Raw genomic sequence first — 25,222 nt, forward strand, 5'->3', positions numbered from 1 at the left:
GTCCAAAGCACAGAGTAGATTTAGTGTTTCTGCACTGCAGGCCTACTAAATCATGAATGTCACCAAATTCACAAATATTACCTAAAAATCTTAAATTGTTGTCTCATAAATATGATGTTTCTATTTTATAGAAGGGGCCTCAAACCACAACCTTTATTTTTTTTCTGTAAATACAAATCTCACGGAGACTTCAAATAGGGGTAGTTTAAACTTTCTCCATGCCTGAAAAAAAAAAAAAAAAAAAAAAAAAGGTCACAAAAGTAGTAGTTCTGTTCAGACAATATAGTGTTTCTGCTGTTTATCAGTCACTGAACTGCAGGCAGCAGTTGGGAGTGATAATGCTGGTGAACTCCTGCAAGAAGTTCAGGGGAGATGAAGACAAATGGTCCAGCAAAAAGGACTGAGAAATGTTCCCTGGTGGCCTCAGTTCTGGTCCTTGCCCTTCTTTGCACCACCTGTGTTACTGGCAGGCTAGAGTGAGACAAATCTTTCAAGGTGCCAGAAAGTCGTTCAGGATCATCTTCTGATCTCTTGACTTCCAAAGTCATCTCATACCTTGGAGGAGATATTTTAATTCCCTGTTTATAGACAGAAGACAGAACCAGCCAGCCTGTGGTGCTCATCAGTGATGCCATGGGTGAGGCTCTCACCCCTCCTGAGCAGGGGCTGTTCAAGCACCCGTAGTAGCTCCAGACGTTCCTTGAGGAGCAGTCACCATGACAGGGTGTAGATTAGAAGGGAGGAAAGGTTTCCCATAGAAGTGGCTGATACCATCACGATTTGAAGGACTTTGCTTAGAGCTTCTGACACACAGAAGAGCCTGCTGTCAGCTGACTTCTTCTGAGATAAGCCTAACTTTTTTCCACTACTGCCCTGAAACTCTCCCGTAGCTGTAGGGCCAGACAGGTATCTCCTTTTGCCACAGGCCTCAGCCAGATGCAAAGAGATCTCACCTTTAATGCTTCAGTGCACAGCAATGCTGCTGGAAGGAGGAAGAATGAACAAGATGAAACTGCTCCAGCACCTTTAGCCCTTCCTGTTCACTCTCTTTTCTTTTCCAGCCATCTTAATCTTCTATTGCTCAGCAGAAATGTTGTGCCATGTTCTCCAGGAAGATGAACCTTATGTGAATTCCCTGGCTTTTCTGAGGGCTAGAGGAAGGCTGAGTCCCTTCCCTTAGAAATTTAAACATTTGCCTTAGAAATTTAAATTGAATCTCCCTGGTAGATTCAATTTGTTTTCACAAGGCTGGGTGGTGAGAAGTGACACCATGATCTCCTCTGAGAATTTTCACTCAAAGCATTATGTAAATTGTATGTAAACTTACTCTCACCATGTGAAACAAATCATGCCTGAATGCCAGTTTTGTTGATGGATGTCCTGGGGCTCAGAGTCCCCCAAGGCACACACCAAACCTGGAGTATCATCACCAAGAGTAGAGAACTCAGGAGCTCTGGTGGCTCGTGAAACTTCTTGGACTCCAGCTTACACTCTGAAAGCCCAGCAGCATCCAGCTCTCCCACCTGGTAGCAGGGTTGTTCTGCCTCGTTTTCCTGGCTCTGTCCAGAAAGGAGCTGCCCTCACCCAGGCCACAGGGAAACCCAGAGCTGTTGCTCAGTGGGAAGAACTCTGTATGTGGCCACTGTCACAGGCAAAGGTGGCCTTACTTCCACAACAAGGGACAGAGAGCCTGGGCGGGCAGTGCAGGACAGCCCCATCCCCTATTTTCCTGGCCAAGGTTGGCCAAGCCCCAGCCTGCACACCAAAGCTGGCACAGCTGGGGCCAGAGGTTCCTTGGAACACTGTGGTGTTGCAAACACACATGGTCTTAGTCAGGTACTGTGGACCAAGAGCATTTGCCTCCCTGTTACTTGCACACCGTGCCAAATCCCTCTTCATCTCTTTCAGTATTAACACACCAGGTCACATCTGATGGGTGCAGGGACAGGAAAGACTGATCAGAGTCTTCAGGTTTGTGTGCATCTGGCTGGGGCCTGCACCCTTTTCCTGCTCTTCATGAACTCTATTCTAATCTTTTCTTCCTTTATTTATTTTATTATTCTTCTTCCTCTAAAAGGGCTCAGCAAAGCTGTACCCACAAGTCACCATCAGTTCACACCCCCTGGACTGCTTTTCTCATTGCTCTTTGGGTTCTCATCCTGGGGAAGGAGATTGCAGCATCATCCAGACCCGTGACTTTCAGGTATAAAGAGTTGCTGGTTGCAATTCATTGCCTAAGCCCTAAATAATAATACCTGAATTCACTCTTCAATCATGCCTGTTCACAGCCTGGTGGCTTACACTGAGAGTTCTGTGCAGGCTCCTCTTTTCTTGCTTTTTCTCTCCAAATTTGGTGTAGCTTTCACATTGCTTCATGTAATGATGGCAGCAAAGAAAGGCTGGAGGAGCTTGAAGAGCTGAGGAAGGTTTGCTTCTCCAGTTTCTGCTACAGAAGTGGTAACTTCTGCAAAGGGTGAAGGAACAGGCAATGTCTGTGGTTGTTTCCCAAGCCAAGGTATCAGACCATGGGCAGAAGTGGGATGTGACTGTGCCAGCTCCCCAGCTATGTGGGGCCTCAGCTCACAGGGACAGAAAAGCCCCAAGCAATTCTCATCCACTGCTGTGAGAACAACTGGACTGCTTACACCCCCACCTTTGTCTGGAGTGGATTTATGTACCACACATTCAAACTCTTGTTTACTTTGTACCAACCTCCCTGTGCTGGCAATCCCTAAGTAACCATTTTAACCATCTTGCCCAGAGTGACTTGACCACTTGACTTTGGGTAAGTGTGTGCTTTCTTAGCTGGTTCATTGTTCTGCTGCTAAATGTTGCTCAGTTATCCTAGCCATGCCAAGCCTGATTTTTATCTGAGGATTCTGCAAGGAAAGCTGTGGAATGCAAATTATTCCAGTGTATTTGCAGGTCTGTGCTGAGGAGGAGATCCCTGGATGCTTCTGTTTCCCAATGACTCATTACTGTTATGCAGGTTGTATTGGCCCACCACTCTGAGATATGAAACGCTGGGGTTTTGCAGGTCACTTTTCTTTTGTGAAAGAACACTGGGTCACAAGATGTGTGTGTGTGTGTGTGTGTGTGTGTGTGTGTGTGCTTAGCAGGAAACCGGCATTCCAGCGGTGATCACACGCTACTTGTCTGCAAACCTCTCTTCCAAAATCTCACCTAAAATCTGTCTCTAAGCAAAGGCGGTGTCCCCTCCAGCGATTTCCAGTGCTAAGTGCTCAGAGCAGGAACTCTGGACTGCAGACAGCGACTGCTAGCATAGCCAAGTCTAAACTTTGCTGCTTTCTACAGGCTCTTTTATCTCAGGTGAGCAGAATAATCCTTTGCCTCAATTAATAACCCAGACAACCAAGAAGAGGTGGGGGAGTCGTTTGTTAATGATATGTTTGACAGAGTGCACATAAATCACTGCAAGTGCTTGTAAACGCTTGTGACTGCTGGTAACTCTAGCAGTGACATTTCAGTTCTCTGCTGAGATGTCCTTTCTACTCTACTGCTGAACCAAGGAGGGAATTTATACCAGCCTGAATGAGAGAGATTTCATGGCTTCCTTACATGTAACAAGGCAAGAATAGCTTAAAAAGAAATACCCCCTTTGCACTGTTGCTCTTTCTCAACCAACCAACCAGCTATCTCTCTGCAGTCAGGCTGGGTGGATTTGCAGCTGTGCCAGGAACAATGATGATCCTCCCACAGCACCCACTCGCCCGTGGGGAAGGATGACCCAGAAGGGAGCTGGGAAGAGGGTGGGGAGTGCTTAGTGAGAGGAGGCACCTCTGCCTTATGAGTGAATTAGAGTGTGTTTGATCACTGGATAGATCTAGGGCATCCCCACAAAGCTCCTCAGTCCTGCGTGTCAAGACTGAGAGATTAAACAAATGTCTGGATCCATGGATCTGAATGCTCACAGCTGTCTCATCTTTGCTGTGAGTTTCCTCCTGGCTAATGCATGCTGCCATGTCTAGGCTGGTTTTGTCCCAGGCCTGGGTTTTTCCAAGGAAATTTGGAGGCAAGTTTCTGTTTGCCTGTGGCTTCATCCATATGTCCAATCCTTAGGTGCTGTGATGGGGAATAATGCCCACTAACAGCCCTAAGCATAGCTGGAGTTTTTTTGGCTGCTCTGGAGATCCCAACCAGCCTGTTGAGGGGATGTCAGCAGGATGACAGACAGGGATTTGACCTTAGGTACCTTTCTTTGCATTCACAACTAGTTAAAAAAATAAATTAATCCTGGCAATAAACAGCAAAACCTTGCTCACTTTAGCAAATGCAAGACCCATCTCAAATACATGCTCTCTTCTGTTTTGTCTATTTTTGTGCTCTATTTGACAGTGGTTTCTCACTAACTTCAGCAAGGCAAAAGACAGCCTGACTAGTATTTGTCACCTCCTATGAGCTAAATATAATTTGGATTTTATTTACCTCATAGTATTTCTTTAACAAGCTCTCTGATGTGAGTTTTTTTCCTAGAAAAAAAAAAGTCCCTACATTGCTGTCCTCACGCAAAATAAATAAAATCTTTCTGTCTTCTTGCCACATTTAGCTCTATATATATCCCTGGTACACAGAGGAGATATCAGCTTGGGAATTGGCAGGCTGAGGGTAAATAAATGAATTTACAGTAAAGCCTGGTTATTGTTTTTAAAGACCTATTGAAAGGAGAAGACTGTTCTTAATTTTCTCTCATAATCTCATTTCAAGATGTTTAGCTCATAAAGGTCTGTCAGAACATGGGGCCTGGGCTTTTATCTTCCCTCTCCAGTTGAAAACCTGGAGGACACTCTGGTTTTTCACTCCTAGCTGGGGTCACGAGGAGAAGCTGCGGCCAATATGGGATGGGACCCTGTGGGCCCCTGCCATAACGATTCCTTGTCCAGAAGTGAAAAGAGCTGTTAATCCTGCCTTGTTTGCTTTGCACACCACACCCCTGCTTATTGCCCACAATCTAAATTACAGAGGCGGCCAAACTTGCTTCCTGTTAAAAACAATAGCCCTGGCTGACACATCGCCCTTTAATGCACGAAGCAAAGAGCCTTGAACGGCCCGGGTGGGTTACACAGGCAGATGGGCCTCGGGGCTGGGGCCACTGGGGGTTCTGGTTCTGCTGGTGGTCCCTGCGGAGGGGTCACCATCTGGGCCCTGCACAGGCAATAGGCTGGAGTAATGGGTAGGGGCTGCTGATGGAAAGAAATGACTCTATGGAGGATGTTAATCAGGTGAAATGTATCTGGGAATATGGGGAAAACTTCCTGAAAAGAGCAAGCATGAACAGGATCATCAAAGGCTTATGAATTTAGGGAGAATTCCTCTAGGAAATCTAGTTTCTGAGTGTCCATCTGTCTCAATCTCTGAGTCACGCTTTTCTCTGTAAGAAAGAGGACATTATTTTGTTGCAGAAAATATTTTCATTAGGTAGTTTTGATATGAAGGATTGTACGTGGGGATATAAGACCTAATTTCCGCAGTTTCTTTTACCTCTTCTAGGAAATGTATGCAACAACCAGAGCTGATGTTATTTGTCTAACAGCACTACTGGGAAGAGCTGTGCTGCCTGGGAGTCCCTCTGGAAACAGAAGATATTTAGAAATGTCCCAGGTATTTCTCAGGAGCTATACTGGATTGCATCCAAAATGTCATGGAGGACGTAGGTAACATACCCAGCACTTCCCTGTACAAACATTTTTCTGTCTGGCTCACAAAGGTCAATACAGGCTTGGCATGAGCAGGTTTGCTGTCCTTTGAACACCTGGCCACCAATCCCACAGATTTCTGATCCTGGTATACCAAGACACGTCCAGTGACTGTATCTGTGATCTTAGGATGTGTATCAGGTTCCAAAATAAGAATTATCTTTCTGTTGTTAGAAATGCAGAATGTCACTGCCTTCTACACAAGGCCACTGCTGCTTCCCTGTGTTTACCCTGGTGAGGTGCCACGGGGTTCAGTTGTTTACCCTGCAGCTGAACTGGCCAAATAGTGCAGCAGAGGGGTGGTGAGTCAGGCCCACGATTGTTCAAGTGCAGGAAAACAAACTGTGTGTGCAAAGTGATCTGGGCACCGGCGCTGGAAAATCCATCCGAACCCTTTTGCTGTTGGTTTGAGACTCATGTTATGAAAGTGTTCCTGGGCCATTATTAAGGTTTATTTTTCAAGGGGTGCTGGCATGTTGGGAAGCTTTGCACTTACTTAGATTTTAATGTTCTTTTGTTCTGCATTCTGACACAAAATAATATCTTTTTCCCTGTAAGCCAGAACTACAGCTGGAAGCAGGTTGTGGGTTCAAAACTAAGCCAGTATCCCAGAGATCTACCTCACTGATAGGGGTTAGAAGTAATTTTCCTTGTCTCTGCCTACAACTTCTCAGTTTATGCTTTTCGAGGCAATTCTAGGCAAACCTTGGGAAGCTCCTCTCTCTCCTGCTTTTATCCCTGCTTTGGGCTCAGATGACATCAGGCTCCATCACTTTGTCAGCCTTTAGATAATTTACTATTTCTATCTCTCAGCATGATCTATACCATCCTCCCTGGAGATGTTTTAACGTCTGGAATGAACTCCCCTTTCTTCTCCAGTGAACACTGAGGCAGATGATTAACTGTAGCCAAATCTACCCTTTTTTCCCGTAAATTACCCCTTACTGTCTCCTCCTTAGTTTTTCACTAACAGCCTCATGAAATGTCTGACTCCTTGGTTTTTGTAGGGAAAAATTTTAAACAAAACCACATTCAGACACACAGACATAAACACACAAAATGCGAACAATGAATGCTCACAGACAACCAACAGCATGCTCACAGAGGCATGCTTATAGAGAGATACAATGACGTAAATCAACACCCAGAAGCATTTATTAAGTTACCCAGATATATACACAAAGGGACAGGCAGATGGGTTAAGGTTGTGTTCTTATTGGTGGGTGAATGAAAACATCACTTTAATGCCCACAGGAGAGAAAAGCGATGTCAGTAGCAGCACCAGATATTAAAGGTGATAATAATATCTCTTGATTCACTCTTTCAGACTAATTGGCTTACCCTAGGAAGTGGCAACAGCTGCATAGCAAGCGTGAACCCCTTACACTTTCATAATCAAAATCAGTGTGAAAAACAGCATAGCATTCTTCCCTGAAATCATCCCCTGTTCCCTGGCAAGAAATGATTCCTGGAACTTGCATCCCTAAACTCACCCTTTTGATTGCCCCATCTTTCTTTGTGCTTTCTGAAAGACATGAAGGCAAACTGAATCCCCTGCCTACAGTCACAGAAAGAATTATTCCCAGAACACAGCTATACAGCTCCTTATGTATAAATGGACTTCTTGAATGCACATTGTTCTCAGAGTATGGGGCATTAGGAAATACTGTGGTTCTTTAATGGCTGGTACGTGGTTACCCCCACACCCATTTAAGGAGGCATTTTACCCATGGATACTTAACTGAAACAGATGCATTTAGTGGACTGACTGAATGTCTTCCTTTCTGGGCCCACACGCAGGTCTTTGTCATGGGAAACTACTCCTGAACTAACTGTAATCTCCTTAAATGTTCTTGAACCATGGGATTCCCTGGTATCTTCAATAACTGAGTTATAAGTTGTATGGTATGAGGCTCCTGAACATGTTAAACCAGATCCATCATCCATACTTGCATCTTTCTTCTGCCCAGACCAACTTCAACATTTTATTTCTTGTTTCACTGTGTCATCGTTTAAATCTGGACAGCATTTAGATCTGTGATGATGTTCTTTGCTTTTGACTGCAGAACAAAGAAGAGGCCAAACCCCAGCTGCCTGTCCTTACAAACAAGCCTTGGTACAGACTGGATGCCTTTACTCTGCTGCTCTTGATAATGATAACCCAGCCCAGCTCCAAGCTCCCCACTTTCCCTCCACTAACTCCTGCAGCTCCTTCTTTTCCTCCCATCACCTGTGTGGCTGTGGTAAACAAATGTAAATTAGTATCTCAATTGGTGCAATTTGCTGGTGGAGTTAACCAATTCACAAGTTGTTTTTCACATGCAGCTGTACCATCTCTAATACCCTTGATGTTTGTCCCCCTCAGGGTCTCACTAAAGGCTTTGAGGGCTGATGCTAGGTAGGTGGTTGTTTTCTACAATGTCTTGTTCTGCATTTTTATCTTGAAGATTTCCACAGCATCAAAGAAAAGCTCAATCAAAATGTAGTCCTTTTAGTTCTTTTCTTGTCTTATGGATAAAAAGCCCTATATACTGAAAGCCAAAATTGAATATCAAAGAAAATGCCTCCATTTTGCAGCACTGTGGTAGCTCAGAACCTCTGATTTCTGTGGTCAGCCACAGCCTTGTGCACTGTCAAAGCTATATGCATGATTTTTAAATTTTTTCCTGGTTGTGTGTGATGCATTTTTTCTAGGTGTATGGTAAAGTCTCCAAGGATCTTATACTTTCAATAAGTCAGGTAAAACCCATAAGAATCATAATTACCAAAGCATATCCAAAAAGCTGATTTCTGATGTATAGGTCTGTGAATCTATAGATCATAAAAGGTAACTATATTAAATTGATACTACTCTCTGTCCTTTGCTTTTTAGGCTTCTGTCAAGGACTGTCTTAAAAGGTGCTTAGCACAAGAAGACACAAGCACTAGGAGATGTGCACTGTTGTCTGATGGGAATTTCTCCTTCACTTTATAACTCTGCTCATATTAAGGTAATGCTAGGAAAGGACCGAGGACAAGTGAGAGAGTTTCAGCTGTCTTTTGTCAATATTGTTTTTAAACTATTGTAACACATGAATAATAAAAGCAATAATTAAGAACTTTATCTTTTCTTCTTCTGGGACACCTCTTCACCAGAGAATCTGTGGATATTCATGCTGCTAAAACTGGACACTCCTTCCTATTCTACTTTTTTTTTTTTTTCTCCCCTTGGTCTTTTAAAAAATAACCCAAGTCTTTCAGTGTTTCATCCACTTCTTATTTCACTTCCCCAGTGTGTTGGTTCAGTGAGTGAAGATATACTTCCTTAATGTGTGGGACTACCTTTTTCTTTCTTAGTTGTTCTTCCTCTGAGTAAACTTCACCTCATTGTGACAGGCTCATAGCTCTGCATCATATCCCATTTTCCTTTGACTTTTAATGCTTATTTGTATTGAGAGCTAATAGAACATTTCACATGGATGAGCATTCCCAACATGGAATGACTGGTAGGATATGACCTATTGATGAAGTAGGAAATATTAGCTGGGGTTAAGAACAACAGTGCAGACCGTCTAAGGAAATGGTGACTTTTCACTACGTCCTGGCAAATGGCAGTTTGTTTTTTACATGTATCTTGCACTAAAGGAAAAAGAGATGGCAGCCTGATGACTTTTGGTGAGAGATCTTCTTTTTCCAGGACTTTTTCTGTTCCTGGGAGAAGGCAGAGGCTGGTAGGGAGGAAGTTTACCACTTAGAGCTGCTGTCACTCAGAAGGGTCAATGTGGAGGAAAGACAGCTGATATCTTAGCTGCACTATCTGATGAGGTGCAGCAAAGCAGAAAAGAAATTTCAGGCTCTTCCCCCTTTTCTTTGTAGTATCTTCTGTTTCCTTCCTTCCAATCTACTTGTTTATATTTGTTGACTCTTTGTTTCCGTTTGTCTAATTCAGACTTAGACCTGAGATTATAGACTGAGACTTCCTCCTTCCACTTTAAATTCCTTCACCACAGCAAGGTGTTGATACAGCTGCTGTTCAGATATATTTTACCTACATTCTATTTAGTGCTCCATCCTCCTGATATCAGATCAGGTACAAGTCAGACTGGAGTGCTGTTCAGATCAGCAGATGGCAGACTCCTTCTAGCAATTGATGCCACCAGCTTCATCCTACATCCCCCTACATCAGAAACATCTGATGATGACAGGCAGAAAGAGGTAGGATTCCTGCATCATGCACTCAGAAGTGTGTAACATGTCAGTGAGGAATCAAAGGTATATTTGACACCAGAGCCTGCATGTTAATTACCATGCAGTTAATCTTGCAGTTAACCATGCATGGTCTATCAGCTGGGAAAACAGGGACTGAGTAAACCTGAGAATGGTAGAAATCTGAATCTCAGAGATATGAGAGAATGACACATCAGGCTCTGAATTTCCTCTTGCTACTCCACCTATGAGACATCCTCTGAAATCGATGTGAGACTCAGGAGAAGTGGGCGATGAGAAATTTGGGAAAAAAAAGAGAGGGCTGCAAACACAATCTTAATTTTATGTATCTGTGATCAATGGTGTCTTAATCAAGTCTGCCTTTCCTTTAGGGGCAACTAAAGAACTGCTCCTTGCAGGGTCGGTTTCTTTAATCTTTATCTAGCTAGGTTTTAAATGCCCATCACTCCTTTTGGGAAACAATCCTGTTTTCCAAAGTTTTATGACTTGCTGAATCCTCTTATAACACCACCATGCTGATTAAACAAACTTCAAATACAGGACTTCTAGCTTTACTGATACAGCATCTCTTTTATGTTTCACAGGTTTGCTTGAATGTGTTTATTCCCCAGTTTCACTAAAGAATGGTTTTAAAGTCTTTTTTAACAATACAGCATTGTTATGAAAATGAGCTGACTAGTGAGTCTGATAGCAGGAATTTGCTCTGAGTCAACAGTGGCAATTTGCAAGCATTGACTAATGAATTCCATAATCCATGCAGCACCTCTGTGAATAAGGGAAGAAAGCTCCATTATCTCTAATATGCATCGAGGATTCAGAGATGAGAGGGACAGCTGCGTAGAAGTCTAAATGGATATTGAATACAAGTTGGGAATTCCTTGTGTTTGCTTCTGTGACTGGAAAAAGTGAATCTCACATCTTTGTACAGACAATTCTCAGGGACATGTTGAGCAGACAAGACAAATGAAGTTGTTTTGGGGGTTTTTTTTGGTTTTTTTTTTTTACAAAAAAAATGAATGTAGTAGGCCTTACAGCTTTCAAAAGAAAATATCAGCAAGATAGAATCAAAGATTTCTTCCATTTTTGATTGACTAGGGACAGTTTGCCAAAACATCTGTTAATACTGTAACAGATTCTGTAAAATAAATTAGGAATAATTTAAAATTGGAGTAAAGGCTTATTTTATTCCTTTTTCTTGTTTTCTTTGGAAGTGTACTAGAAATCCAGCAAAGCCCTTTTGGGGGTCTCCCCTCATTAGCATATCCCCTGTTGAGGAATATCAATATTTCTCTCTGACCCCTACCCCCCCTTGCTTCCCTCATAGAGCTTGTCAGATAAAGCCACTGCATGGATTTACTCTCTAACAACGTGCCTTTAGGCAATAATTTTTTCCTTCCTGGGTTTTGGCAACTCGAGTGTTTTCTCATGGGTTTTCCAAGCCCCCCACTGTTGTGCAACCTGTGTTCTTGGCACTGAGCACTACTCACAAATTGCCATCTTCTTTCCTTTCAGAATATCACATTGTTTTTGTTTTAACACATGGCCGCAAGTGGGTGTTACCAAGCTTAGGGAGGTATGTCAGAACAGTGCTTCTGTTTTGGCACCTGGGAATGACCTCTGCAGAACACCTGATGGACTTGAGTGGAGACAGGCAAGAGACCAAATGCTGGAAATGCACTAAAAGGGTTTTTTTCTTAAGATTGGATACCCAGCTGGAATTTGCAAATTACTGATTTTATGGGCCTTCGTTTTATGGGCGTATAACTGAGCAGGTAAGTATTCAGAATAATACATACATAATTCTGAATGATAATCACAACTGAATTGGTTTTGAGGAGGGGAAAAAACTGTTGTTTCTCAGTCCCTGACCTAGAAGTCTTTCTGCCTTAAACTCCATGGTGGGGACATCCCAGTTTTGCAGGCTAGGGTCTGTTTCTGTAAACGATACTTCAGTTTACAAAACCTACAATGAGAATAACAAAGAGCAAGACACAAAGAAGTGCAGATGAAAGGGCAGACTTCAGCAGCAGGGCACAGAACTGGCAAGTGAATCTGAATTGTCCTCCTGCCACTGTTTCTTGAGGAAATATTTTCTGCCAGGTTCTCTAATTTTGGTCCAATTGCAGTGATACTTCTGCAGAGTAGGATGAGTCTCTCTCCAATTCTCTCTTTTTCCTTTCAAATTTGACCTGTACCTACAGGCCTGGACTTAAAAGAGCTTTGAGTTGGTAGTAATATCAAAAGTTACAAATAAACAATTATGTTTTAATTTTCAAAGGCTGCATTTCTGCTCTAGCATGGCAAGTATTTCATAGAAAATCTCACCAATTTTCTAATTATTCAAACCTGATAACATGCCCAGAAACTTCCTGTGAGTAGCTGGGGGTATATTTTCACTGATGTGCTAGTTAGAATAAATTATTTGCCCAGTGTTTATTATATGAATGAATTATAATGTCCTACTTTCTCAAACTTTTGGTTGGGTTTAAAAATTAGATTCTGGAGAGTAAACCAAAATGTGCAGCAATCCCCAAACGCCACCTTGAAATACTGCCAAGCATGTATGCCTGAGATGTCTGCTGGTCTGCATGGAACCAGAAGAGGAAATCTGGAAATACACAAAGCCAGAAATGTAAATCACCCAACTTCTGCTCAGTATAAGGGACATGAGAGGGGGATTTAGTTTTTGCATGTTCAGCTTTGGGTCACATACCAGCCATTTACTGCAGGTTGGATGGCTAAGGTGCATTTTGGCAAGCTGTGGAGCAAACAGTGTGTTTCAATTCCACATGTCTAGACAGGGTTTTGGGTTGCCCCGTTCTGGCAGGCAACGTGAGATTTCATACCTTGATCTTATCGTGCTGTGCTGAGTTTACTTCAGAGAGAACACCTGCAGCCTGAGCGTGGATTCAGTGTGAGCTGCAAACGTAGAGCACCTCTGTTCTGAGGATGTGGCTCTCTGTCCTTGCCAGGGGTTGCTAGCAGTGGTGCTGCCTGCCTGATGAGCTGTGCTTTTGCAATATCTCAGTGGATTTCAGCGCTTGGGAATGGTGGATTTCCAACAGGCGCTTGGATCCTTTCAGGTAACTTGACTGCTATGGACCAGCCTTGCTTTTTTTTTTTTCCTTTTTCTTTTTTTTCTACATTCTGTGGAACACAAGTGAAAAACATCAGCTCTAATTTGCCAGGAAATTGACTTACAAACACCAGGCTCTTTACATATTGTCCTTCCATTGGCAAGCAGCTCTCAGAGGTGACAATTACAGTAAATTTAAAGCAGAGGTTTGAGCAGCTGGCTAGGTTGCACAAACTTTTACCAAAACAGTCATGCTGGTTGCAGTTGTTGCTGAGTGAAGTGTTGGTGCAGGTGAATGTATGAGGAAAGTCCACTGTTGACACTGTTATTGTTTGTACCAGAACAGTGCCTCGGGTCACACAAGAACAGGTCTCCCTTGTACCAGGCACCTTAGGAACTCCTGGAAACAGACAGTTCCTGCAATAAAAAGCTTACATCTAAACAAAGCTGTCGTTTTAAAGTTTGGCTGGCAAGGTTTTTTTTTTTTTTAATTATAATTACTTTTATTGCAGATCCACACATATTTACAGGTATGAGGAGATCTGGTTTTATTTCAGTGTAAATGTCTGTGTCATTGACCCCTAGCAGTACATGGTATACAAAGCTCTGAGGGAATTGCCTGTAATATTTAGTGCATAACGACCACTCAGTTTGCTGAAGGTCAGAAGGTAAGTAATTACCAGGGCTATCAGATACTGACAATTTGAACCTCTATAGAGGAGATTTTTGTCTTCCTGTTTGTTGTACTATTCATGTCATTAAATGAATGCCTGTCTTCTAGCCTGAGCCAAATTGCCTAAGTGTCTATATCATTCTGTGAACTGGTACTTAGGGTTACTCTGGAGAATTCCTAGCGTTTTATAAATAATTTTGGTGCTAATATGCAACGAAAGGATCTCTCAAATTTGCAAGTAATCCAAGTTGCAAAAATGTTCCCTCCTGAAAGTGTTTAAACAGCAATTCTCCTGTCAAACACAAGCCAGTTTCAACACAATAGCTCTCTAATAACACGTGTGATGGACATGCTCACAGTAATTGTGGTCCATGCATTGTCTTTGACAGCAGCCACTAGAAAAGACCAAACTCTTCCAGTTGCAGCTCAGCCTCTCCAACAGATAATCTGTGCAGCTCGTGATTGGAACGTATCAAAGAGCTTTCTCTTGGTGGGCTCATGACTGCACTGTTGGCACCTCACTTGGCATCGTGACCTCTCATTGCAATGGGAGATGCCACCAGAAAGCCAGCTGCAGGTACGTGCTGTGAAATAATCATCTCTGTCCCCTCACTCAACTAGAGACAAACTTCAACTTTTAAGTGTGACAGTTCATACTTTCTCTGAATGTTTTGCCGGTGTAAAACAGTAAATAAAGTAAATTCCCTCTAAGTTCTGGACCTTGGCAATTCCCACTGCACTGAGTTCCACAGTTTAATGACGTGTTCACACGTTGTATGTATAATTTTTTCATCAGCCTTACCAATGAAGGAACTGGAAACGAGAGCTGAGTTTTACCGCTACCTTTTAAAATGCTGAGCAATAAAAAAATCAAGTAAAACTGGTACCACTTTTCTTGACCTGGTGTCCATCTTGCACATAGTACTACTGAGCTGTTTAACAGCGCTGAGGTCTTAGAAGGGAGCTCATTTTTTTAATGAGGGAAGGTTTTTGTGGTGTTTCTTTTTTTTTTGTAAACTGCTCTGCTTTGTGGATCATGAGATAATACTCGACATCCTGCTCAACTAAGGGGCCATTCTTCCTGGCCTTGCACACCCAAACCCTGCTCTTCCCATGATGATGCTTTCAGGGCTAGGGTTAGAATATAAAACAGAGAATAAGGAACACCAGTGGGATCCACGGGTGAAGCGATGGCCACCTGGCTGGTGCTTTCCCTCGCCGTTTTCTCCTCACAGGCTTCACGCAGAAGACGCTCAAAACCCAACCTCCAACACGCCCGTCTCCTCATCGCTTCCCTTCTCCCCCCAGCTCCCCCCCTGAAAGGGGCGATTTACCACACGAACCCCCCTCACCTTTTCCCCCGCGGGGTTTCCCCTCATGGCTGCGCGGAGGGGGCTGCCAACAGCGCAGAGGGATGCACCCCCCCCACACCACCTCCGCGGGTGCGCAGGTGCGCGCACACACCTTCCCCACAACCATCCCCCGTCCCCTCGCATCCTCGTCCCTCGGCGGGGCGGCCGAGGAAGGGGGAGAGACAGAGGACGGGAGAGACAGAGGACGGGGGAGAGGCGCCCGTGAGGAGAAAAGGAGGAGGAGGAGGGAGAGGAAGGGGAGGGGCGCAACGGCCGCGCGCGCGGCGCTTCCCGCGCACCTCTCGCGGCCAGCGCCGCTTGCCCTCAGCGGCTCCGCGGCCCCATTGACGTCAGGGAGAGGCGGCACATGACCCCCCGGTCCGGAACCAATCGGCTGTTCCCGCAGCCGTTCGGGGCTGTGTGGGGCTGTTGAAGCCGAAGCTGCTCGTTCGTCCCCCCCCCCCCCCCCCTCCTCCTCCTCCTCTCCCTCCCTTTCTCGCCGCCCTCCGCCTCCTCCTCCCGTGGCGGTGCCGACGCGTGGACGCGGCACACAGACAGACAGACCCGGCACCCACGGACGCACACACGCACCCACATACATGCGCGCGCCCGCCGCCGCCGCACGCTCTCGCCCACACAACCCGCGGGGAAGGAAGGAACCGGACGCCCCGCAGCCCCCACCGCCACCACCGTCAGGAGCCACCACCACCACCGCTACCACCACTACCACTACCGCCGGCTTTTGTCTGCCGCCCCCGCCGGGAGCCGACCCTCCGCTCGGCCGGCGTCCGCCCGGCAGCATGGACGCGGAGCTCTGAGAGCCGCGAGAGGGACCCGCCGGGGGGCGGATTTTGAAGTTTGAACAAGGATTTTGATCGCTTCCCTTTCCCCCCTCCCCTTCCCCTTCTCCCCTCCCCGGTGCGGTTCAATCCCTTCCCCCACCTTTCCTGACAGGTTTCCCCCCCAACCCCCCTTTCAATTTTTTTTTTTTTTTTTGGTAATCCCTTGCGTGGGGTTGGATTTTATTATTATTATTGATTTTATTTGGTGTACCCGTCTCTACCGCACGTAGAGACCGGTTCTCCCCGCCGCCCAGCGCCGCCACCCCCGGACCCGCGGGGCTGCCATGGATCGCACCGGCGGCTCCGGCGGGGGCAGCGACCGCAGGCAGACCGAGGAGAGCAAACCGCTGCTGGGCGAGATGTCCGCTCCCGAGGGGAATAAAATGGGTGCCGCGCCGTGCCGGAGAGCCTTGCTCCACTGCAACGGCATGAGGTACAAGCTGCTGCAGGAGGGGGACATCCAGGTGTGTGTCATCCGGCACCCCCGGACGTTTCTCAGCAAGATCCTCACCTCCAAGTTCCTGCGGCGGTGGGAGCCTCACCACTTGACCCTGGCGGACAACAGCGTCGCCTCGGCCACGGTAAGAACCCGGCCGGGCCCGGCGACACCGCCGCGGGGGGCGGCCAAAGCGCGGCCGCGGCTTCCCCGCCCCGCGGGGGCATCTGCGGGTACGGACCCGGCGCTGCGGGGACGTGGGGGCTGGGAGTGACACACAGACACACACACGGACACAGACACACAGACACGATGTGCCTGCGCCCTTCTGCCGCGGCTCCCCGACACCCGGGGTCGGGGTGCGAGTGAGGGGGTCTCGGCCTGAGTGGGTCCCAGACGCCTGTGTGGATTTATTTGTGCTTCTTTGTAAGCCTAAGGGTACTTAATCTTGGGAGTTTCGGTGGGCTTTGTTGAACAAGTCTGTTTTTCCTCTATTATTGTTATGTTATTATTGCTTTTTTTTTTTTTTAATTAATAAATTCCTCCCTTCCCAACACGACACCCATATGAAATCTCCGCACTGAGCCGGTTCTACCCGAAGCCAAAGTCGGTAGCTGTCTGCTGGCACGCTGGCCAAGTTGGAGGCTGAGGGAGGTGGAGGATGCTTTTAATTCGAGTGCGGAGGCTCGGGGATTGCACGGTCTTGGCTTTGCTTTGTTTCAGGCCTGGTTTTGGGGCTCTGGTTTGGCGGTCACATACCCTGCCCTGACAGAGGCAATGGGATGGTAAAATATGGAGATTCCTTCATGGCTTTTCTATCTAATGCAAAATGATGCAAGAGAAAAGAGCGAGGTGGTGATACCGATAGTAGGGAAAATGTACAATAGACCGATACAGTCTTTAAAAATACGATCTATATTTACATGTATAATTTAAAATTTAATGGCTGGTGTTACGTAGACATTCGTATAGTATGTGGTGTGTCTACACCCAAATTTTGTCTGCCTGTCATTAGTACAAAACACACCGATCCCGAATCATTCAGTACTTCCATTGTGACCTTTTTTTCCTTCTTTATATGTAAATGTCTCATTTTTTTCTCAATGGCTTCATTCTGGCCTTTCTATAGGACACTGGCGGTACGAGAGAACGGATTGGCTTTTGTGTAGGTTTCTGTTAATGGTGTCTTTCAATGGGTTTCACCCAGCCTGTACCCTGCTCGGAGCTTGGATTTTTTCACACTTGGATAGGCAGTCACAGCGTGTGTAAATGTCTCTCCTGCACCACGCTCTGCTGTGGAGTATTCAGAGCAGTGGGAGCTACTTTAACCTTCAGGTAGGCCAGCTGCCTATTCTCACGGAGCTCTTTCTTTTTTATTTATTTATTTTCATTTTGTGCCACAATGACATCGCCGCTCACCATTAATTTCCAACACCCGGCTGCCGAGGATGTTTCCAAGGGAATATTTTTCTTTCTTTGATAAAACGACTGTGTAAAGGGAGAGGGAAGACTCAGTTGAGCATTTCTGGAGAAAAAAACCAATCAAACCCAGAAGACATGGGCACAAGGAGTTTTTGCAGCTCTTCACTTTTATTAAGATACCATCAGCGCAGTGGGGAAGTTGAGTATCATTGGGAATGAGGCATTTTCCTGGCAGTATCCACAATTCATCATTTCTGAGCAGAGAAGGGTACTGCTAGAGAGAGGCATGATCATGCTTCAGAGGTTAATCTCTGCACTGTGGCAATACTGGGCATGAAGTTGTGTTTGCATGGGAGCCATCAAACTGCTCGCTGGCGAAGCTGCCACTGAAGAAATCACCTCTGAAAAAATTTCGAAAGTCCTATGAGGTCATGCTTTAATTAACACTGAGGTGTTCTCATTCCTAATTATTTTTACATGTCTAAATAGCGAGAGGATACTGAAACACTGTACCGTACCATTGCAGGCTCCATTTTGTTAAGCAGTGCTTGGTCTTGCTCCTTACCATTTTTTCCCTCATTGCTAACTTAGCAAGTAAATACTGTTGTTTGCAGAAATATCTGTGATTTATTATTTGAGGCAGTGTCTTTGGTTTGCGGGGAGTAATTAGGGCACTAGGATAAAATCTGCATTCACTTGTTGCCTGAATGTATGGGAACATTTAGCAGGTATCTTAAGACACTTGTTCTATGATACGTAGATTTTCCTCTCTTATTTTTTATTCTGATCTGAAAAGATGTGATGTAAGCAAAATATGTGGTAGTTTAACCCCCACGCCCTAAGGGAGTGGGGTACAGGCACAATGCCAAAACCTCCTGAAACTTCAGGTAGGTATTTAAATGCAACTGATTGGATTTTCAAGAGCTGTGGAAAAATATCCATAGTGCCCATTGAAAGTGAGTGTCGGCACCACTCAACACTTTGATAACAAGGTCATTTTTACACACAGGGCTTTCCACAGGCAGGGTGCTTTATGAGCAGCCACTAATTAATCTTCACATCATCCCTTTTTAAATCCTCTGGCATGACGTGTTTTACTGCATTCTGTACAACATTAATACATGAATAAAATTGAACAGGAAAATAACATCCCTATGGTTTGGATTTGAAAGCAAAAGTTGTAATGACAGCTAAATCCATACCTGGCAAATTATGTCCCTGAGTCCAGTGGATAAGTTCTTTGCTTATTCTAGGCACTTTCTATCCCTTTATTGTTACTTGAGACAAATACTTGAGTCTTCTCCCCAACACCTCTTGAATTTGTCAGTGCCTGGGCTGCTGAGTTAGCATTAGTTTGTGTATGGATTATCCACCTGCAGTTTTTTCCACAGGTAGGCACTGTATGTGCCTACATATAAATCTGAATAATAATACCCTGCCTATAAGGTTTTTTTGCCAAAGTTAACTACTTCTGTTGTTTAATTAGGCAGTTCCATGTTTTCTGCTGACAAGATAGCTTTCCATAGCAGAAGCACTATGCAAGAATGCAATGAACAAGTCTTAGGTCATCTTATTCTAGAAAAATTTAGGGAGGAAGAAGGTAATGTTCTCTACAAAATTTTTTTCTGACATTATCACTAGCAACTCTTTCAATTAAAATAACTCCATGTTAATAAAATTGAATTCTGAATTGGTACGTGCACTCTGTTAACAAGTGGAAAGGGACTTTATCTGATTTATGCATTGTTTCCATTGTTTTCTTCACGTTTCTCATTTCCCAAATAATGGATTAAACATAGTACAGTTTCACTGTTACAGTTTCAGTTGCATCTTGTCCAGGCTCTCATTCTGGTTAAGTTTTTTTTGTTAAAAGTAAATAGATCTGTAAATTTATTTATTTATTTTTTTCAATAATGTAAATGCTGAAGTCCCAGTAGGAAGTTTTGGTACTTACAAACTTTTCTTGCCAGACAACAGTGTGCCTGGGGGTGAATCAGAGTTTCTCTCCCATGGGAGGATTGGTGTTTATTTTATAAACACCTCCCAAACTCAAATGTAGCGCCTTTACTAATTTATTTTTTTCCAGGGAGATCTGTCCTTACACAGCTTGAAGGGCAGTGATAGGAAAAACAAAGACAGAAATAAAATAAAATTTAATGTTCCTTGTGTGATTTTTTTTTTTGTGTGTGTGTGTGTGAAGAACAAACCTGTGACTACTATGACTATCTTCAGCAGAAGTGTTAACATTTAATTTTCAGTACTTTATAGGTAGCTGTCATAACTGAACTTCTGTGCCTTTAATATCCTTCTGCCTTGTCTCTTTTATGTCTCTGCCCTGCTTTTCTCTTTGATTGCTTTTCTTGGGCCAGTTAGGTTGCAAGAAGGGCTTGTGATACGTGTGTAAGCACAGCAGATGAGGAAAGAATAAATAAGCAATTCATTTTTGCTGGCTAGGGATGACCTCTCTAATTCCCATGTGGGAAGATAAGGCATAATTGAAACCATGAAGTTACTGATTAATATCCCTCAAGGAGGTGGAAACTTTGGCTTTCCATGCACATTTCAGATTTCTTGGTTTTTGCCTTGGCAGGTAAACTGAGTATAATATAATGTTTGTAATATTCACAGTTGGTGACAATCCTGATGAAATAAGAGTGTTTTACAAACTTTTTTCTGTCCAAAAATGATGTATGAGGACAACAGTTCACCGATGAGTTAGCTAACAAGATATATATTTGAAACAAGAACATAAGTGGATTAGGGATCTTCACGTGTTTTTTTTTTTTTTCAAGAGAATTCCAATTAATATTAAGTGATGCAGGGCAGAATCATCTGTTTCAAATAGAAGTGTAGTAGAAAATTGCCTTCTAATTGTTTTTTAAAATTCAAGAATTTTGATACTGCGTGTGTTTCAGCATGCCATTACATGTTTTTCCTTCCTTCTTTTTGGTAAAGATAGAGCAAAAATTTCTATCAAGCTGAACTCACAGTTTACTTTAGCACAGGTCCCCATTAGTTAGAAAAACACACTTAAAAAAATTAAATTTCCCTTGAAAAACAATTAGCTCAAGTGGGAAGTATGCAGAGCTCAGAAGTTTTAAAACAAGCTTACAAGAAGAATTTTTTTGAAATCTTCCTGGAAAAGGAATAGCACTATTCAGATTCCAAATAGAATGGTTATGAATTAGCTATAAGAATAATAAAAAATAAACAGCCTTCACTAAACCAAGTGCTGTCCTGAAGTCTTGTGCTATTGATGGGCTTCTGTCAATGGGACTTAAAACTAGCCTGATGAGCCTGCCATCAGTAGGTGTATGAATGAGTATGAACATGTAATTAACAAAGCAATTTAAGCTAGTTTTTTTTCATCCTTTGTAACAATGGAATGTTAAATTACTATTTTGAAATAATACTTCTATTTGTTTACTATTGCAAGTGATTGTCTTAATTTGACAAGAGGTGGTACCTGTGGGTTTTGAGTGTACATGTCTTAATTTTGTCTTTATTTTGGGTTACCATGTTGCTATGTGTGGGGTATTTTCCTGAGGCACATCAAATGGAGCATGGAATCTTGTGATTTGTTACAACCCACGATAATTAAGAATTCTCTGCAAATTGAGAACAAATTGCTCCACGTTGCTGAAACTGAGATGCTGTTTCAGAGGTGAAGGCAGGCATGCTCCTGCATTCACAGAACTCAGATTTTTCTCAAGACTCAGTGATTTACTGGAATGTTACTTTTTCATAACAAATTTGTTTTATTGCTCTATTAGTCTGTAGCTCAGTATAAGGAAACCTAGAATGGTATTTCTTTTAAGTTGTTTAGTGCCCTTCAAATATACCTTTAAATATATAGTTCCTACAGTGGTTAGAGAAGCATATTTATAAGTCAGTAGTGTTAAGGTATGTGTTTATATGTCACAGAGCTTACATAAAATATGAAAACAGAAGCTATATTCATTGATAGACTGAGAACTTTTAAGGCTATTAGCATTAACAACCAGCCAGTAAAATTTACATGTTTAGCAGCATAAATAAAAAGGATACTCAGAAATACTTCTGCCTCACTTTCTGCTTTGGCTGGGTAGTAAAGATGTGGTGTTACCCACTACCTGGTGGTAATAGTTCCCCAGAGGAAGCTTGTAAATTGCTTCTGGTCCACAGAGAAGGGTCTGGAGGAGCTCAGCATCCTCATGGGGCTGGGCCTTGTAGATCTGTGAGATCAATTTTATTATTTTTGTTCTTTTGGGTTTTTTTGGTAGTAGAACAGTGAGGGGAAGAGCCTCCTGGGTCACTGAAGTTGGGGTGGGGTTCTTCTACCCAAGGATGTACTGCCCAGAGAGGTTGTGGATGCCCCACCATTGGCAATGTTCAAGGTCAGGTTGGATGGGACTTTGAGCACCCTTATCTAGTGAAGGGAGGTTGGGTTTGCTGATCATTTAAAGGTCCCTGCTGACCCAGACCATTTTACAGTTCAATTCTTTGAAACACAAAAAGGTTGGTTGGTTTTTCAGAGATGAAAAGTGAGGTTGAGAGTCCCATCTACATCGATGTTCCAGCTGGCCAGCTGAAGCCTTGGTCCCACCAAAATCATGGCCAGAGCTATGCACAATGAGAGGTGTTTTTGGAGGGGAAAATCTGCCAGGTTTTGCAGATAGAGAGGAATGATTTTTTTTGAACTGTTTAATGTACTTCATAGAATTTGTTCATACTTGTGGAGTTCTTACCTAGCAGGTGAGTTTTAATGGGATACAGTAAAATGGCTTCTCTCATTTCCTTCTGTATTAGAAGGAAACCCTGCACTGACAGGGTTTTAATCCTTTCCCCACATAGGATTCATTGAAAGGAGAGACCTACCTCAGATAGTTCAAGCTGTTTGGAGTCTTTAGAAGTAATTACAGTGTGGATTGCCTGGGTAGATTGTGGCTTGTTTATTAGTGTTTTGAGCAGTTCTGGTTGCATCAGTTTTGTTCTGTGCCTACATGTAGATATAGGTATGTAGTGCTTAATTCCATAAACAGTGGTGTGTTTGAAGATGATTGATACCTTAGCATGTGTAACCCATACAGAGTGCTTGTGCATGTATGTGCACTCAGTAAAACTCAGCACAGCCTGATGGTGCAGTTACTGGCAGTGATGCTGCCTTAGGTAGTCCTGGCCTCTGCCTTTCATTTCTGCATCTGTTCCATACCCTGTCAGTCTGTCTTTTGAACAGTTTGCAGGGTCAAGTTGAGACAATATATGTGGACTGGCTGGGGGACATTTTCTCTGTTTGACCCTTTTGCTGGTTTCTTGTCTTTTAACTAGCTCAGGGAGCTGATCTGTTCCAGCATATAGCCTGCCAGCCTGTTGAGGAAGAAGAGAGAGGGAAACATGGTAGACTGGAATTGCTGCCAAAAATAATGCATTATTAAATCATTGCGTAAAATTTTCCTGTTTTGCACAATATTTAAGAATGCAGGGGCAATACCAGGAAAGGGAAAAGACAATTGAAAAGCATACATTATAACCCAACACGTCAATGGTGAATGAGGTTTTAGCTCTTGTGGTTGTGGAGGAGAACATGAAGTCAGAACCAGATGCTAAATTAAAAGGCTTTCACTTCATAGGCTTCACACATTTGGAGAATTTAACAGTGCTCTCTGGGTTTTGGAGGAGGGGGTTTTGTTTTAGGGTTTGTGGACATTTGATGTTGCTAGTACTGGCATTTCAGGCATTTGAAGTGATTTCTTGACTTTGCCTCTTGGGCTGTCCTGTGCTTGATGGGACAGGATCAACAGAGTGGGAAATACAAAAGCAAGGAACATGCCAGGTTGCAGACTGTGGTGTCCAGGACATGAATTTATGGTGAGGGCTGTTTCCTTCTACTTTCATCGGAGCTTTCTGTATGTTTTTAAACAATTTTGAATGTTTTTCCTTCTTTTGAGAAATTTGGAAAAATAAAAGAGTCTGTTTTTGCTGGATCCAAGCATGTCTGCTAGATATGTGCCTGCTACTAATTGAGCTCAAGAAACTTGTCAAGTTGCAGTGCCTAAAATCTGAACTGGAAGCACACTCGGTCACGTACGTTCTTGGTCTCACTCTGCTGAAATCAGGAGGGTAATATGAGGAGGGGGATTACCATTCATTGCCTGTAATGTGAATGGCAGGATGTGCTGTTCAGAAAGCCAGAAAGGTTCAGTGAAAGATCACCATGCAGCTTTCAGGTTGGCTACTGGCTGGGAGAGATGGCTGGCTAATGTTCAAGACTGTGCAGCTCACTACAAAATAGAGCTCTAATTTTTTTCTGCAGTTGGCAACAAATGTAATTACAGACAGGGCAAGATTGGGGTTTTTTCTTTCTTTTTTTTTTCTTTCTCTTTTTTTCTTTCTTTCTTTTTTATTTTTTAATTAAGTATGTGGTTTTTTAAAGGTGCATCTCCATAGCTGAAAAGTCAAGGTGGTGTGGGAGGAGTGTGAGCCAATGTCAGGGATAGCGAGAAAGGTGCTTGGGATTGCTGGGCAGCCCCAGGTGAGGTTGCACCAGGGTGCATGCCCTTCTCATTCCTGATTCCTGGAATGGTCCTGCCAACCACTGTTGCTGCTCTGTAAGTGTGTGCTGGCTCCCTCCTGCCTCTTCCCTGGACAATAGTGGTTTATTAAGAAAAAAAGTACAAACTGATTGATCGCTCTTCCTCCGTTTGGTCTTGAAATTTGCTGACATTGTTGGGACAGCTGCCCCGCGTTTCTTGGAGGTGTAGGAAGAGGTTGGTGCTGCTTCTGCTGTTGTCTTTCTTGATATTCCCTTCTGTAACCATTTTCAATTTGGAAGCAGTAGCAAAGTGTGAGGTTTAAAATGGGTTAAGCCTTTTGTGGGCCCTTGGAAGTGTCTCTGCTTTCTCTGCTCAGCATTCCCACTTGTTTCAAGGGAATGAGCTCTATTCAAAGTATGTTGTAGTTTTCCTAGAGTACTTGTTCTGGTCACCAACAGATTGCATGATTTTCTCATTGGGTGGAAAATTTAAGAGGAAAAATTGCTTTCAATCTCATTGAGAAAGTAATAAGCAAAGCTTAAAAATGAGGAATAAAAAATGAATCTCTGATCCTTCTCAAACCCAACATCTTTAATTTCATGGCATTAAAAATGAGGATGTTGAATGGTTGGAACTATCACTAAAGGGCTTTTGCTTCTTGTATTTCTAGTGCTTAAAGAAATGCTGAATAAAATAAAATCCTTTTCTCCTTTAGGAAAATGTAAAACTCAAAGCATACAGAAATGGATTTATGTTTTGTAAGATTTTGTTTATGAAGATACCACATGTGGTACAATAAATGTTGCCTGAAGAAAGAGGGAGCTAAATCAGAGGATTTTTTTGAGAATGCATAATTGTATTCCAAAATATAACTTTATATTTTATGAAATAATTTTCGTGGATTTAAAGAGAAGCTGTCTGCAATTGGTAATCAGAAACAATATTTTTTCTCTTACAAATCAACTGTACATGTTTTTGAAGTGTACAGA

The 25,222-nt window shown here is 43.4% G+C and overlaps 1 protein-coding gene across 8 annotated transcripts in view; it reads left to right on the forward strand.

Annotated features, from left to right (window-relative positions):
• The first annotated feature begins 15,458 nt into the window (after positions 1 to 15,458).
• Positions 15,459 to 25,222, forward strand: part of CMIP (c-Maf inducing protein) — a 129,452-nt gene continuing 119,688 nt past the window's right edge. For 5 of the 8 annotated variants that reach the window (XM_030457638.1, XM_030457640.1, XM_030457641.1 and 2 more), the window contains exon 1: positions 15,459 to 16,444. In XM_030457638.1, coding sequence (XP_030313498.1) covers positions 16,148 to 16,444 — 297 coding nt within the window. In that variant the 5' untranslated portion in view covers positions 15,459 to 16,147. Of the gene's footprint in view, positions 16,445 to 16,630; positions 16,726 to 25,222 lie in introns of those variants that run through there. The other 3 variants (XM_030457647.1, XM_030457644.1, XM_030457643.1) reach the window with 2 other exon arrangements.

This window comes from Calypte anna, chromosome 11 (assembly GCF_003957555.1).
Source record: "Calypte anna isolate BGI_N300 chromosome 11, bCalAnn1_v1.p, whole genome shotgun sequence".
NCBI lineage: Eukaryota > Metazoa > Chordata > Aves > Apodiformes > Trochilidae > Calypte > Calypte anna.